We start from the raw sequence: 17,600 nt of genomic DNA, 5'->3' as shown, positions 1-17,600 counted from the left end.
AGTTCAATGAGGCTTCATAATTCAGTGCTAAAAAGAAACTTAACTAAGCACTTTACTGAATTACAGCTCTGAAGTATTTGCACTTAACTTAATTTTAAATGTTAAGGCTACTTTTTGAGTGCTTCTTATACTGACACATTAGAACCAGTATTTTTGCATAACTCCTTAAACACTAAAATTATGAATGAAGTAGGCTAATTACTGCAAAAGAAAACACACCATGGGAAACAACCTTCTATTTCCCAAATGTGACTATTTGCATCATGCAAGCTTGCCTGCACTGTGGTTTTGAGGATCAGTGTTACATGTCTGGACATGTCTTCTGCATTAGAGGACTCAGTTATCCCCAGTAAGTGTATGGTGAGGATGCGGCACAGATGCTTGGATAATTGTTTGCTTGACACCCACCAGTTTCAAGGTAATATGATTCATCTTTTCAGATTTGTATGAGGCTGTGGAAAAAGACAGATCTTGAAACAGTTCCTCCGGAAGTTGAAGTGGAACTTGCATTATAGTTTTGCCGTGAAGGTCATGCAATGTTATAACCTGCAGCAACTTGAGTCCACTTGAGTTTTCATGGTGTTTTCTTGCTGAAAGCTACTGTGTGTGAGTAAAAGTGGACACAGACAGGCAGTGTGTGGAGACATCTGTGTGTTTAAAAATGAAGGAATGGAAGCATGATGCAGTGATTGTTTGTTTAAACAGCACTGGCTGCTGATGCAAGACCTTCAACCATTCATTACTTTATTTCAAGTAGCCTATATATACTTGTATTACTACTTCTACTTTGGGGATTATCAGTTTTCAGTAGCTAATGTTTGTAAAATGGCATAGATCTTGTTATTATTTGGAGCACTCCCTCTCATTGTGTGCACTTGCTCAGGAATGTAACACTTGTATCATAGTCTGTAGTTGTATGTTAGGCTAGGTTAGGTAGTTACTTTATTAATCCCCAAGGGGAATTTTTTTTCTCGCTACAGCAGCATACAGGAAAGCAATAAATAATAATAAAGTAATAAAAAGCAATAAAATAACAGTAAAGAAAATATTAAATATAAAATGCACAGTATATACAGTACAGTATATATATATTTTTTTTATATATATAAACAACCAAAAAACACAACAAAATGTGTGTGCTCAAATTTAAAAAGAAAAACACATGCAAATAGGCCAGCAAAACCCCTCTGTCAGGTTGGACCACAAGAATCAGTATCCAATAGATTTCACTATGTAAAAATTTCAATAAAGACTCAACATTGTTGATCTGTGTTAAAGACATTCCCTGCACACACATGCAGGAGGGGGGTCTTTGATCGAGCTACAAACAGCAGGCAGATTTGATTCTCACTCTTGATCTTCTCTGTAAAGTGAACATTTTGCTTCGTGCAACTCAAACTGGATTTGTGAATCCTCAGAGGGAAGCTTATTTCAGCTCACTTGGTTCAAATGAATTCCGACCTCCAATTTAAAGTGAGCCATTTCCAGACAAGGAAGACGCAATCTCTTGTAGGTGCCCTCATGCTTCACAGTGGGGTTCTGTCATGTTGCTCTCTGTTCCCTTGCTGTGGGGAGGGTGTAGCTCCTGGGGTTTACTTTAGCTTGGCAGCGTCTTTGTAGAAATATGAGTCACAGTAGGAAGATGAGGCAGTAGCCCCTTGACAAAGAAGACATACAGCACATGTTGTTGTTTTTTTCTGTCAGGTGCAACAGCTGGGGAAACACATCTACAATGCATCTGCATGTGTGATATTGTGGTCATTTGTATCTTGTCTTCCAGCTTCTACCTGCATTTGTATTTACAGTCTTTACAAAACAAGTACACTATGTTCAACACCTGTGATTTTCAGTCACAGACTAGTTAGAGAGAGGTGGGTTGACGAATAAAGAAAATATTCCTGTTTTTTAAAAATAATTTTCAAGGAGCAACTTTTCTATATATGCAGCTGTACAAAATTACATCTGGCTATGCTCATAACACCTCTTCTTCTGGGATACATCCACTGGAAAGTTTAAAATCCCCCCTCCCAAGAGCCTTTGTGAGTGTGATACTATTCACTCAGCTTGTTGCAGCAGCAGTGTTATGTGACTTGTTGAATTTATTGCCTTTCCCCCCATCCGCAGCATAGGAAGAGCGGACACACTGCTTGTACTCAACTGCAGAGGAGCACATAGCTGGCTGGCCTTGTCCTAAGGTGCCTGTCTGCAGCCTAGCCCTCTCTGCTGTGAGTTGCACTGGATAAGGAGGAGGCCTTGGGGTGAGTAGGGCCCCAGTGCCAAGTGCCTCGGTGGGGAGGTGTTTATCAGAGCTGCCTGCCTGCAGAGGGATATACTGCTGGGGAAGAGATTGGGGAGTCCTATGGTGGGTTACGTAGAGTCCCACTGCAGCTGAACAGAGGCTGAGAGAATGTAATTGTAGGGCAGCTCACAGGGCAGATTAGGAGGAGATTTGTCTATACAGGGAAAATGCATATGAAAATGAACAAGAAGGAAGCAGTACATTAGCACAGCTTTAACATGCCAACGCACACACAGCAATTTAATCCTCTTGTCGGTTTGTGTGCTTGCATATGTGTTAGTGTCTCTGCATGTATATATATGCCTGTGCGAATATCCCACAGTTGCTCACATTCTTGCTGCATGTCTGTCTGTCTGTGCAAACCCTTTCTGGATCTCCAGCGCTCTCTCTCTCTCTCTCCCTCCCTCACCCTCCGTCTGTTGCTCCCTCCCCCTCCTCTCCCTCTCTCTGTGTGTGAGCGTAGTCTGGGCGCTGAGCCAAGTAGAGTGTGTTTTTTTGAATGAATACCTGATGCGGCTGATGAGGCTGGCTGGGGGAGGAGCTGTGTCAGTGGAGTACTGAGAGAGAGAAAGAAGAGAGGAGGGAGGGAGGGAGAAACACACACAGAGCGAGCGAGCGAGAGAGAGAGAGAGAGAGAGAGAGAGAGAGAGAGAGAGAGAGAGCGAGCGAGAGAGTCAGAAGCAACCAGGCAGAGAGAGGGAGCTGGCGGTCTGGTGGCCTTGCATAACACACGTTTGGAGCAGCCTTGCACGCAGGTCTTGGTGCGAGCTCCAGCAGTGGGGAACTTCCTTTACCGTTAGCCCGTTGCAGGGGCAGGGTAACCTCCGAACCGGAATCCAGAGAGAGGAAGGCAGAGCTGGAGCAGCTTCACAGTACAGGCTCCAGGAGAGGAGAGCGGCACAAAGGAGAAAGATCCAGGAAGAGGAGTCCTATAGGAAACACGTCTCCAACACACACACACACACACACACACACTGACAGCCAGGAAGAATCCTTGGACATGCTCTGCAAGCAGTGGCTGTGGAGAGACTGGTGAGCTATTCTTAGTACTTTAACCAGAGGAGGGAGAAGGAGGGGTGTATGTGTGCGTGTGTGTGTGTGTGTGTGAGGGGGAGGGTGCGAGGGGGCGTCTTGTCTTCTTGATTTGTGGCATAGTAGTATTTTCTGCCCTGCTACTACACTCGTGCGCTCTCACTGTCATTCTAAAGCCCCCCTCCCCCTGGAGGCGAGAGTCCCAGCATCTGTCCTCTGATGTGTCCACCAACACCGGTGGTTGGATTTAAACAGTACTGACCCCTGCTTGTTTGTAGTTGTGCATGCACGCGTCTTTTCTCGCTTGTATACGGTGTGGTCGGCGTGCGTCAAGCAGTGATGCAGAACTCTGGAGTCATTGTGGAGACAAACAGCCTGAACCCCACTGCCTGTTCTTTAGTGTCTGCTTTAGTCTGCCACACGGTCGGTCCGCCTCTTAAAGGCACAGCCGCCGCTGTCGTACCACAGAAGGCACAGTGAAATGGCTCTTTTGAATATTAGAAAAAGAAGCATTGCACTGTACTGATCTGCTCTGTGGTTTAAGCAGCTGTGTTTGTAAGGTCAGTTTCTAATCGTATGCAGCGAATCACACATCAACACACGTCTATATTGTCTTCCACACTACCTCCCACTCTATTTCAAGCCATAGCTCAGATTGATAATGATGTTTTTGTTTTCTATATATAGCCATTTGCTGTACAGGGTATTCACTGAATATCTATGACTGGACTAGCAGGTGAACCATGATGTATAGCAGTCCTGACAACAGGTTTATCACCCCGGGGTCATTGCATTAGCTTTTTGAAATAAGTCTTTTGCATAGAAGCTGCATCTCAAGACATTGTCACTAAATAATTTGGTTGCCTGTCTGTTGCTTCTCTGCATAATCCTGCTGCAGAGAGATGTTATTGCTATGAAGCTGTGGATTAATGCGAGGAGTAAATAGTGGCTCCCGAAGCATGAGAAGTCTCCTGCAGAGGAAGAAGAGGTGGAGGACTGGAGGAGCTGGCAACTGCTGCATGAGAGAGAGGAAAATGTAACTCTGCTGGGGGGCCTCTCACCTGGAGACAGCAGAGAGAGGCGGCTGAATGAAATCATCTCACCCACCAAAGCCTGGTGACAGCACACACAGCTGCACAGACCTATTTCTGTGGTTTGTGTAGCTTTTTGTGTGGGAGTATGAGAGAGTATCACATGTAAGGCTGGCTCCATCACTCTGTCTGAGCTGAAAAGCATCAGTGTGATGAGCCGAACAGAGAGAGTCCTGTCCCACCGACCCCCCCCCCCTCCCCTCCCCTCTCTCTGTTGTCATCCCTCTGTACATGTGTTAGAGGTTCCAGTCCTGGGCTTTGGGATTGACTCCGGGCTCCAGCTCTGTGTGGCTCCGTGTGACAGTCATGTCTTGAGAGCTCGCCTTTGTTCCTCGTAGTATCGCCGAGGCCTATGTTTGTTGGTGTCAGTGTTCTAATAATAGGCTGACGCTGGAAAATCGAGAGAGGCTGCTGAGCGGTGTGTGTGTGACTATGTGCTGTGTTCTGGAAAGGAGAGACACCTTCCTGTTTTATGTGTAGTCTGTTGACACTGTGGTGTATTTGTGGCATTTGAAAATCAGAGTCTGCTGGCTTTGTCTTGCAGTGCTGCTATATTGATAAGAGGCCCTGGTGCTTCAGATGTGATGTCATTACAGTGTTGACATGGTGCTGCTGAGGTGGGGTTGTGGCCACTGAGCGATGCTGCACAGCGTAGCTCAGACTGTGTTGCTGATCGGGGATCTCTCAGCGAGGCGGGGGCAATGGCGCTCTGATGCTGCAGGCGCTGCTCAATGTGGGTCAGGAGAAGCAGCACTCAGTCTTCTCCCTTTTCCCTATTCTCTGTCCTTCTTCCCCATCCCTAATCTTCCTTCTTTCCTCACTCTCCCCATTTGCTCCCTTTCCTCCTTCTGCATAGGTTTGTCTGTCATCTTACATTGCCTATCTCCCTCTCCTCCCCCTCATTGTCCTCTTTCTGTTTCTGTTTCTCTCCATCTCTGCTGCTCTCCTCCTTTGTTGCATCTACTGGATCTACCAGGCTGTATGCTTAGATAAATTGCAGAGAGGTTTCCGCTGCTTTTGGATACAGTGACCTTGTCAAAGCCAGTGTTAGAAGTAGATGTGTCTAAATAGAAAATTACCAAGGTCGCCTTCTGTTTTTTTCCCCCCTCCTCTGTCTTTATGTAACATGTCCATGGTCGCCTGATGTAGTGAACCTCTGGTGTAATCTGAAAACACACTTCAGAGCAGCTCCTCTGAATGGAGAATAAGGGCAGAAAAATGAATGGATGGACATCTATCCATGTGTCATATAGTCCACTTCAGTGGTGCCTCTGGCTAATGAACAACTCAGAGTCCTGTGAATTCACCCATTGATAAGCCCGTAGGGAAAAACAGCAACTGAAAAAAAAACTGTAAAAAATGACCTCATGGGAAGCAAATGGTTGCTTGTTAATGTTGTTTGAAATCATGGATATGTTGAACATTGTGTTTTCTTGGGTGTGCATATTTTAGAGATTTAGTATATGCATATGAATCTATAGTATATAAATCTATAGGCTTCAGTAGCCCTGCTGTGAAAACACTCCAAATGTATTGTGGTTACTGTGGTTTGTTGATATTGTAAGGTGCCTTTCTCTAACCTAGCATCTGTACATGATAATTTCCAGCAACCTCCCAAATCCTAGCAGGGAATAAAGAAGTTTTTACACTTCTCTTAATCCAGCCTTCAGTCTGTCTCTTGCTAACTCTGAGAGGGCCTATTCATGTATTATTTGTTGTCCATCCTGTATTCCCTTGAACTTTTGAAACATTATACAACAAAGGACATAGCAGGCTGTCATTCTTGAAATATTTCAAAGCTCTTTAGAGACATAAAAAAAAAAAAAAAGGCCCATTTATGATTCCTCCAGAATGTTCTATAATCAAAATTCAAGCTACATTGTTTTCCCTTCATATTTCTGAAGTGCCCACTGACCCAGAGTTCTGTTTGTGGAGGTGGATTTTATATTTACAGGAGCCCCACTGACTCAATACAAGGTTTGGGACTGTTAAAACAAAGACAAAAACACAAGCTCCTCTGAGGCCGTTTCTCTGTGCTGTTATCCTTTCACTCCGCTCTGCTTTCTTATACTAGACCCTGGAGCAAGATAACAGCCAACAGCCAGGCACATACGCTCGCTGCACACACATGAGCCTGCGCACACACCCAGACACACAAATGCCGCAGTTCAGAAAACTCCTGCCTGGTGGTGAAAACATGAAAGAGCCTTCTCCACATTATGCAAATGATGACACATAACATTGTGCTGTACTGTGTGTCATACATCATTATTCATGGTAAGGCAGGTTGAAGGATGATTTATGACAGATAGGTTCATGTAAACCCTTGAGGGGAATCTCCAGAGGTTATACTCTCGGAGGAAAATGTACACAGAATGGACTACACATTGGGTTCAAGTGCTGTTGACGGATACAACTCCGATGCAGGTGCTCATGCCAAGGGCCACTTGGTGGCAAAATACAGAACATCCCCTTCACAGACATGAAAGCAGAGACATTTTTAAGAGTGAAGTATTTTGGTGTTTGCTGTTTTGCATTTTGCAGCCCCGCAGGAGCATTTTCAGAATACAGTTTATAAACACAGGCTGTGTCTCCTGCGCTAGTTCTGCTGCACAATTAGACTAATGAGACTGAATTGAATATTAAGTTAAGTCAAGTAAAGTCAAGTTTATTTATATAGCCTAAATGCAGAAGAAGGATCTGTACTAATAATGAAAACTTTTAATTTCACTTTACCTGAGTGTCTGATTATGTGTTCTTTCTTGCCTTCAGATTCCTGTAAACATCGTGGAAGAGGTGGATTGGTCAGAGATGATTCCTCATGAAGTCTATGGAGCTCATTTTGTGAGCTGGAGTGACTCCATATTCTCTGGTGTGAGACCTGGAGCCGTCCGCCGCTGAACACCAAGCCACGCAGCCGGCAGAGAAGGCTGGCCCCCGCACGTAACCACTGAGTGGAGGTGAGAAAGTTGCCTCAAGGGAACCTCAAAACTAGTACCAGGGAATAATAAAACCACAGTGGCACGATGAAAGCCAACCAAGAGCGGAGTAATGGATGCCTGCCTCCCAAGAAGCGTGAGATTCTAGCTCTGGAGCAGAGGCCAGTGGTGGTAGCCACAGCAACACCTCCTGCTGCAGTGGCTACTGATAGTCCCCACACAGAAAATCTAGCATGGCTGGCTAGTGTAGCCAGTGAACGCTGCAAGTCCAGAGAGATAGAGAGCCCGAGATGTCTTGTCTCCTCCACTTCCTCCTCTTCGCCCTCTACTTCAATCCCTTCCTCAGTCACTCCTCTATCTGCGGTGCCCTTGACCTCTCTGCCCGCTGTTTACCCCACAGCCATTCCCCAGCAGGCCGGGACTATCCAGTTTGCTCAGCTGGGACCCAATGTTCAGTTCATCAGCTCTGGGCCCTACGCTGGGTACATCTCCTCTCACATCATCTCAACAAATGCTGGTTCTGCACCTAACAGCTCTACCATACTAGGACAGCGTCCCCAGCTGGATGGTTACACCACTGCCCTTATCTCTGCCAACACCAAAGGGGAGCAGCAGTTTCAAATCGGCCTCTCCCCCACAGAACTGACTCCTGTGTCTCTACCGAGCTCTCCTCAAGTCACCAGCCAGTACATCCATTTGGACAGCAGAGCTCCTCTGACTGTGAGTGGAAACGCCGTCACCTCACCCACTGCTCACCTCCAGCTTCACCCTCATGCAGCCGTCCTCCCCCAGACGCTTACCCTTGCTCCTTCACAGCTTGTGGTTCAGTATGCAGATGGCTCAGCTGGAAAGAAACTAGAGGGACATGCTAAGGGTGTGCTGAACGGGGAACTGGAGGTGGTCAAGCAGGTAAAAGCTTCCAGTCAGGCAGCAAACCATCAGCCGGTCCAGAGCTATGAAGCCAGACACATCCTCCTACCAGCAGACTACGGCCAAAACCCTGCAGGACTCCAGACCTCCCTAGTTCTCGTGGCCCAGCCCAACCACGGAGCCGAACACGAACCTGGCTCAAATAAGATATCCTTTGTCCAGACTGAGAAAGGAGGCATTTGCCTGGGAAAACCAGTGTCCAGATCTTCCTCTTTCACCTCCCTTTCTTCCTCGGAGCTGGTGAAATCTGTCGGTCCTCACACAGTCATCCAGACCACTCTACCCCATGAGGAGCTGCCAGCCAGTATCTACTCCTCCACACAGTCACCCATTATTGGCTATATCACTAGTGCAAACCAGCATACTGTGAGCTACCATACGGCACTGCCGCAGCACCTGGTCATCCCGAGTGGCCAGTCCCTCCTCATCCCAGTAAGTAGTGCCAACAATGGTACTGAAATGGAGGTTAGTCGTACTGTCAGTGCCCTGACTGCCACCACTACCGCACAAATATCCACCGCCATGCCGCATGCCTATCTGGCCACAGCCCTGTCCAAGTGTGAGGCACTTGCGCCACATGGAAATCAACCACCCCCCGCCGTTGCACAGGCTCCAGCGTTGCCGGTGCTGCCCTCGAACCCGGTTCCTGCTGTGGTGGCAGCTCCCTCGCTAACTCACACTCCTGTGCCCACTCCTGCCCCTGCTTCCATCCAAGCCTCCCCCACCATTTCCTCCTCCTCCTCTTCCCCTGTGGCACTCCCTCCATTCTTCATGCGAGGCTCCATTATCCAGCTGGCCGACGGGGAGCTAAAGCGTGTGGAGGACCTCAAGACGGAAGATTTCATCCAGAGCGCTGAGATTAGCAGTGAGCTAAAGATTGACTCCAGCACCGTGGAGCGTATTGACAGTGGGCAAAGTCCGAATGCTGTGGTCATACAGTTTTCTGTAGGAGAGCTCAAAGCCCAGGTAAGTTGCTCCTGATTCATCTTGTGGGATTAATTTAACTTTCTAAATCATCAAGTGAAGAATTTGAAATTTCAAGTCTCTGGCGCCCCCAGGTGATGATATAAAAACACCACTGTGGCAAACAACAGCTCACTTGAAATAAATATAACTATATTGAATCCAAAGGATGATGAAATTGATGAGAACATTTCTTTAACAAGCCAAAAGTTACAAGCAGTGTATCGTTTCTCTCACTCTCACAGTGCCTTTAGCTGCAAAAGTCAAAAAGTCCAAATTCATCCATAATGCAGAATGCAAACATGCGGATGTTATTTTCCAGCCTCGCTCCCTTTAACGGACCAGAAACCAAAATACACAACATAGAACTATGTTTGAAAGGTTTAAAGCCAAATATTTGAATCCAGACATGTTCCAGATTTCTTACTTTAAAAACAATACACGGTAGACCGGAGCCTGATTGATTCTGGATAATTTAGGTCAATCCAAATAATTTGCTATTCAAGAGTTTGAAAAAATCAGACAATAATAAATTGGTCAATATCAATTTACATATATACATAACCGTTTAAATTTGGTTATCAAATCATTCTGAAGAGGACGCAAACTATAGTGTACTGAATGTGACATTTGTCAGGGCTGCTCAGATTGTGACACTTTTTCTTAATTACCTCAAACATATCTCTGTCATACCAGTATTCCTTTTTGTAATGTATCGGCCAACATTTATCCTTGATAAGCTAAAGTTTAATCATCTGTAAAATATATTGTTGAGTATAGACTGCAACACTTTTTAGAAATATGGACCTTTTTCGCAGCTGACATTTTGAGCATAGATGATCAGGTGTTAATAATATCATTAATAATTGCTCACTTCTATCTAAGTGCCCCAGTTAGCCATGACAATAAACCAGCATGGAAAAAAAACACCCAGAAACTGAAACAGAAAAGCAATTTAGTCACTTTAAACCTGCAGTGGGAAAACTCATCTCCCCCTTTTTGCCAGTGAAGATATAAAAAACTAGTGTCGACACATACCACGACATAGTAGCCTGAACCTTTGCTACTGTTTCAGCTGTGGAAAAATTGTGGATAAACAAAATAAAAGGTGTCACAAACTTTTCGATATGATTGTTTCACTATTAGAATTGGATTCCATTTGGTCTGATAACATTTGGATAGTCTAGAAGAGTTGCACAGTTGAATCATTTTATCCCCAATTAAATTTGCATAGCGACTTGGTTGGTGGGGGTCTGGTGGGCATTATCTGCCCATAGAGCAGTGCCAGTTTTCATTTATCCAGTCAACTTGGGAACATCTCACCCAACGACAGTTGAAAAAAACCCTCCACATACAGAGAGCTTTGTCTGGCAGCGGAAGGTTTAGTCAGAACTAATTTTGGCAACAGATGTTCACTTATATGTAAAGGTACAGTACTGTAGCTTTAAACTGTTATTATGTACACCTTTGCTTTTCCTAATCTGACAGGTACAAATGTCTTTCCTTTGCTTAACAAACAAAACGCTAAACCAGCAGAATAATTTGCTAGATACTATAATCTTAAACAAATTCTACAGAGTGTGTCTTTGAGTGGTCGTTTTTCTTTCATAGTTTGTCAGTTTTCAGTTTGTGTTTGGCAGAAAGCTGACTGTGTCTCTTGTGCATGTGCTCCTATCCAGGTGTGTGTGGAAGTGCTGGTGGAGTATCCTTTCTTTGTATTTGGCCAGGGCTGGTCATCATGCTGTCCCGACCGGACCACGCAGCTGTTTGAGCTGTCCTGCGCTAAGCTGTGCGTGGGCGACGTGTGCGTGTCGCTGACGCTGCGTGGCTTAAGGAATGGTTCACTAACAGACAGCCAGGCTTTGGGGACCAAGCTGAAGACCGGTCACCTCTTTGACTCCTGTCAAAATGTGGATCTCAATGTAAGGAACACTGTGAGTCCGAACGCTGCAGGCAGTAACAGCGGTCTCCTCATGAAGGCTTCCAGAGCAGACAGGCTGGAGAGGCAGCAGGTCACTGGACCAGTACCAGGAGTAGAGCTACCAGCAGGACTGGGACCCGTTCCAGGACAGGCAGAAGGGATCTACAGAGCTGGACCAATGCTGCCAGTCTCAGGTACTGGAGAAATACGACAGGAAGTAGTGAAATCAGACATGTCCGCCATCCCTAAACTATGTGGCGATCCAGAGAGACCCACAGCCCGCAAGAGACGATGGTCGGCTCCAGAGCGAGACCAGACTGAGAGAGCTGAGGAGGAGCCTCCTGTGACTCTGCCCAAACCCTCCTTCATCCCTCAGGAGGTCAAAATCAGGATAGAGGGCCACTCCAGTACTGGGAGTGAAAGATGCTTGAACAAAAGAGTAGACTGTTAAGAGAGATTTAAGGAATTTTAAATACCTGTGGTTTGCTTTGTGTTTAGCCCCACCCTCTTTTCTCTCTATCCAGACTACTGTAATATAGACAACGCAGTATTTACAAATTTTCTTTTCTTTCACACAAGTCTGATATCTATGATGAAGTACAATAGAGCACCTCCATAAGTGGTATCTCACACAAGATCAGTGCAATCAATGCTGAAAGCAAAAACGAATGCAGCGTGAATGTTGAGTGTGAATGGCGGTCAGACACCTGTGAGACATGCGTTGATTTGCGTGTTACATATCATAAGCTGGATCTCCTTCATCATGGGGCTCAAACCTGTTGGATGTAGTCCAGTTGACCATTTCTCTTTTTTTACATGAACAATCACAGACACCGATGTCAGCATGTAGAAAGTGGGTGTCCATAGTTTGATTCACTGATTATTTTTGATTTTAGTCTCTTGAGCGCTGGAGTCAAAGAGAGACCTTTGGTGTTTTAATGACAATGCTCAATCATCGTGGCTGAGAGCTCTGCTATTGTGTGCATCTGATGAGGTTTTGAGTTTTATATTATGACATTATATTTCATTTTCATACCATGCAGGTGGCCTGGTCCCTCTGTGTCACCGTGTGTTTGTGCTTGCGTGTTGCTCTGTGTGTGTTAATTTGTGTGGCTGTCAAAGGAAGCGCAGGACTAAGGGGTGTGTGTGTGTGTGTGTGTGTGTGTGTGTGTGTGTGTGTGTGTGTGTGCGTGTGTGTGTGTGTGTGTTTGCATGCACTAAATCAAGACTGAAAAGGCCTGAATGTAAACCACTCAATTTGTCCTCAATACTGACTCATGAAGTCGTGCATGTGCTGTTTGTTACACCACTGACGAGTACGCAGAGAACTTGATACCAGTGCTTTTGCAACATGTGGGTGACAGCAGTTGCATATAGGCACATACCTCTGGTGAAGTTTCCCAATCATCTTTACCCTGATAGCTTGAGCTTTGGTCTGATACTTAATTTCAGTGACGGCATGTTTCACTAATGTAGAGCTGTCTTCAGCCGTGGCTGCTATGTGCAGCTTTTATGACCCTTACAAATAGAGAAACATCAAAGTACCTAGATGGCCAACTGGACTAATGCACTACATTTAAAAAAAACAAGGCTGATACTTCAAACTTGTAAGCAAACAGTTTTTGCAATTACTTATCAGACACAGAGCAACATGAGCATTAATTTGTGTTTTAAGGCAGCCTCATAAATATAAATCCAGTTTATTCAACTTGTAGTTTATTTTGGTATCAACCAGCTCCTGAGGGATATATCTGGCTGTAGTTATTATTCTCCATCACATTCACCAGCTAGTTACTAACTTGCCGTCTGCTGTTTGGTGCTCAGCAAGCAGTCGGGGCTTTTCAGTGAGAACAGCTGGCTGCTGTAACTGAAATCAACCCAGTTGAGAGTGGTGAGAGTATGTTGCAGGCCATGAAACCACAACATTAAGCTGAAGGATGCTAAAAAGCTCTGCAGAGTGGAGAGGAAATGCAGTCATGTAATAATTCTCAGTGGGTCTGTAACTATGAGCGACCCCTCTCATCGTAGTGACCTTGTTTTCTTTAGAGAAACTATGGCCTTAGATACACAGTATGTACCTTGTTCACAGCAGCACATGGTTTTTAGGGTTTTAAGTTTTACCATTCAAACCTCAATGACAGTATGCCTTCCTTAAGTCCATAACTGTTATATCAGTACTGCTGTTTTGATTAAAACAGCCACCTCTTTCCTTCTGATAGTAGATTAGTGTCATTTCTTTCTTAGAGTAAGAAATATCCTATTGTTCATACTCAGGAACAGTGTGTGTGTGTGTGTGTGTGTGTGTGTGTGTGTGTGTGTGTGTGTGTGTGTGTGTGTGTGTGTGTGTGTGTGTGTGTGTGTGTGTGTGTGTGTGTGTGTGTGTGTGTGTGTTTAGGCCTGAGACAGAATGTGTATGTCCACAGTCTGGTGTATGTGTGCATTCTGAACAGCAGCACTTTGATGAAGCATCCTGTGATGGAGCGTGGTGGTGGTGGTGGTGGTGGTGGTGGTGGTGTCCCTCTTCCTCAGCTGTCAGATACTATGACTGTTTCACATCACATCACATGATCTACAGGTTTATCACTGAGAGAAAACATTATATACCGGAGCAGGGAATGTAAACACACATTGGGCAAGCTATCTGAGCTTTATTTTTGATGATTTGTAGAGCTACTATTCAGAGAAAGAAAGAGAGAGTTACAGAGTTAACTCATCAGCCAGCGTCGATCGTGTACAGCAAAGTGTTTTTTTTTAGAAAGTGTACAGTGTGTGTTCTTACCCTCATGTAGCTTATGTACTGTATGTGCCACAGCGCCTCCTTCTTCAATCATTCCATTAACACAACAATACCAAGTGGTCCTGCTTTTGTTCTGTCACTTCTGGTATTGCTCAAACTTTAATGAATGTGATACAGCTCTTTAGGATCATCTACATAATTTGGCCTCCGCAGAATCAATTTGACTTGCATACTGTATGTGTGAATATGGACTGCAAGTTTACCATGATAGCCATCAAACTCCTGAGAGGTGTTTATCGTAAACCCAGTAATCAGACTGTTCTGTTTGTGTTTGACTGCTCAGGCTAAACACTGCCCAGTGACTGTTCTCCTCCTAAACTATGTGGTCTTATATTCTTTCACTGTTACAAAGCAGAGCTACTGTTTGATCACTTTGTCTTTGTAGCCATTTTCTGTCCCTCCTCGCCCGGCCCGTGTTTGTACTTTTCCTAAAGCAAATTATTTTTCAAATGCAGACCTGAAACAACATCATGACACAGACAAATCTATGAAATGTGAGGTTGTTGTTCAAAAGGTAAGGCTGGTGTTACTCTACATTTTTCTTACTGTCAACAAATCCCCTCTTTTCTCTGTCTGTGGCATGTGGAAAATACAAATCTTCAAAAACTGGTCACAAAAATGTAGTTTAATAAAAAGGCAAAATAATTTTCTTAAATATCTGGGTACTGAATATTTGCAAAACATGACAGATTATGGACAATTTTCAGCTGTGGATTGATACGTGTTGTTTTAGTGAGTAGCTATGGTACCTAACCGAAAATGCAACCCAGTATCCGGCCGAACATACTTTGGCGTGACACTGAGCTGAAAAACTAACAAACTGCAGTGCCCATTTTTATAACGCTGACAGCACATGGAACTCACTAGATAGGTTCACATGTTTTTAATCAGTTTTGTACAACAATACATATGAGTGGCACAAAGTGATATGCTTTATAAAGCCACACAGACAATACCTGTCAGTAATTCCTGGTTGGCTCTGAAGTTTTCAGGGGATTTGTTGACATCGAAAGAAATATATAGCCAACCTTATACCTAAAATCCTTGCAGGCCCGCACAGCTATTGTTGCTCGTGAGACCTCTGCTCAGCAGTGCATTCTGTGAATTAAAGGGTGACTCCGTGCACTAATAAGAATGACAACAGTGGACTTTTTCCCACCTCAGCAGGTGCAGAGTCTGTTGAGGCCCTCACAGTCTTGAGAAAAGGTCTAACCAGAAACAAAACAGTGAAAACACCTGTAAGGGTAGACTGCAGGTATCACCAGTGTTAGACACCAATATAACCCTGTAGAAAGGTTTTAGTATATTTACTAATATGACCCTTTTCCCCACAAATGTGCTTAAGCTGGTCCCCTTAAAATAAGGAATTTTCACAGCCTTTCTGTACAATGTTGAATATGGAATATGGCATATAAGTGCCGTGTTGTGGTGATCTATGGAATTGCACTTTGACATGTGGGTATGTGTGTGTGTGTGTGTGTGTGTGTGTGTGTGTGTGTGTGTGTGTGTGTGTGTGTGTGTGTGTGTGTGTATGTATGTATGGGGGGGTTGTTAGTGTAACTAATACACAGATGTAATGTACAGCATGTCTGAGAGGAATTGTACACTACCTGTACAACATCTCAGCGATTTGTAAATAGCCAAAGTCTTCCATTATAATGTTCGTATGAACTTGTTGCCAGTGGAGAGGATTAACACTGATCCCCATGTACAGACCTTTTGAAGTGATGTTTAATTTCAAAAATGCGTCATTGTTTATTTGACAGAAATACAAGATATCGCTTCACCCAAGATATTTTCTTTTGCACCAGCTCAAAAACCCAGGAAATAATGGGAGTCAAAGTCTTTAAAAGATATTTTGTAATTTGGGTCTGTTTGGATAAATCTCAGCTAAGATACAGTATGTCCTATGCGTACAGTATGTAGTAAGTATCAATAATGTTCCTTTATTTTGATGGTGTTGAGATTTGCTAGTCTGAAACTGTTAAATCTTTACTCCAAATGTTTAATTTTACATTTGATCAAATATATTCAAAGAAATAAAGAATCTAAAGAAGAGATGCAGCCTGTCTCCCTTGATCTTGCCTGTCCACAAGAAGTCATCCAGAACTATGATTTATAGTTGTCCATATTTCACTCTTGTCTGTGGTTGTGTTTGAGTGTGATAAGAGATAGAAAGAAAGGGAGCGTGTGTTTTGGCAGTATTTTAGATGTGAATATGTGCTTTGCCGGCCGTGTGAGCCTGATAAATGTTTCCACTTGAGATGTGCCTGATAATATCTTCACCTCCACTCTCGTGCTTTGATATTTCCAACAACAAACTTTAATATTCTGAATACCAGTTGTGACAACACGGAACAGAGGCTCTTTGGAGAATGTGATTACAGAACTATTTGCCACTAAATAACTAAATGTTTAGTATGGCTACCCATTGTGCCTCAGTTATACTGCAGAGAGGCCTTCAGTTGAATAATAAATTAAGTTACTTGAAAGATCTAGTTTTAAAGCTGTACTGGCAGTGAGGAATAATGCTAATTTGATATTTAATAACACATAAATGACAATGGTGTCTGGGTCATACAGTTATGGAAATTTCAAAGATTAATCTAATATCCATCTGATCTCCGTGTACGTGGAGTCATCCACAGTTCATGGCCTGAGAACGCAAAACGCAATACATTTTTGCTCTTTAGTGGATGGAATAGGGGGTCTGAATTATGCAGGAGTTTATATCATCTTATATTACAACAGGGTTTGTGGTGTTTTTATGTATTTAACTTGAACTTTTGTGCCAGTTAGCACTTTTTAATTTTTTTTAATGGAGATTGATTTCAATTAGTAACGATTTAAAACATGATTTAATTTGACCTGCTATCTTTTTCTCTCCTCTCACTCATTCTTAATTCAATTCAGTTATCTGGGGTACATGGTTTAGAGAGATACTGATTCTGTCTTTTTAAAAAAAAAATCTCATCTCGGTTTTATAATGATCTGGTTAATATTGATCTAAGTGGATATGAGCATTTTGTTTAGCGGACGTCTAAATTCAGTGTAAAGATTATTTTGCCGCACTCTCAGGCCGATTCCTGAAGCTTATTCTTCTCGCTCTGTGCTCGACCAATAAAGAATTGAGAAACCATGAGCATCTATAGCTCCTGAAAGCGAAGAACTTGGGATTTAATGGGAAGACTAAAGTTGCTACAGAGAAAATGAATGCAGAGACTGTAGAGTTGTTCAAGGCAGAGCCATATGACGGTGCTGTGGTGCTCCTCTAGAACAGGCATTTAGGTTTGTTTCTGCACTGCACCACCTGGGGGAGCAAGAGTGCTTCCTCTGAGGTGAAGACATCAGTTCTGAACCCTGAGACTAATGTTATATTGGACTAAAAAAACTTAATCGCTCGTTTTTTTCTTAATTAGTTGTTTGCTCTGTGAGATGTATGAAAGTGGTTAAAAATGTCAGGCAGTGTTTCTGAAGCCCAAAGTGTAGCTGACTGATCCAATGCCCTCATTTCTAATCACTTTATGTTTCTGTGTCCCTTTGCATAAAAAAACAGATTATTTCACTGTTTGTCTTGATGCTGGACAGGACAATGTGAAGTTTGTTTATTTAGTAAGCAGAATGCGAA

At 43.7% G+C, this 17,600-nt stretch overlaps 1 protein-coding gene across 1 annotated transcript; it reads left to right on the top strand.

Moving 5' to 3' along the window:
- Positions 1-2,930: 2,930 nt before the first annotated feature.
- On the top strand, positions 2,931-16,030 carry LOC138619537 (ataxin-1-like). Its single transcript, XM_069696092.1, has 3 exons — positions 2,931-3,331; positions 7,195-9,257; positions 10,934-16,030. The coding sequence occupies exons 2-3, from the start codon at positions 7,449-7,451 to the stop codon at positions 11,624-11,626; spliced, it is 2,502 nt and encodes an 833-aa protein (XP_069552193.1). The 5' UTR covers positions 2,931-3,331; positions 7,195-7,448; the 3' UTR covers positions 11,627-16,030.
- Positions 16,031-17,600: the final 1,570 nt, after the last annotated feature.

The sequence above is a fragment of the Brachyistius frenatus genome, unplaced genomic scaffold (genome assembly GCF_029030835.1).
Source record: "Brachyistius frenatus isolate BFR_SWC_R1_liver_20210118 unplaced genomic scaffold, ASM2903083v1 Contig_20, whole genome shotgun sequence".
NCBI lineage: Eukaryota > Metazoa > Chordata > Actinopteri > Embiotocidae > Brachyistius > Brachyistius frenatus.
This window is presented reverse-complemented; position numbering and strand designations above follow the sequence as displayed.

Coding starts and splice junctions, on each gene's coding strand:
- LOC138619537 (XM_069696092.1), top strand. CDS start 7,449: ATGAAAGCCAACCAAGAGCGGAGTAATGGATGCCTGCCTCCCAAGAAG. Junction 9,258..10,933: donor TAGGAGAGCTCAAAGCCCAG/GTAAGTTGCTCC, acceptor GCTCCTATCCAG/GTGTGTGTGGAAGTGCTGGT.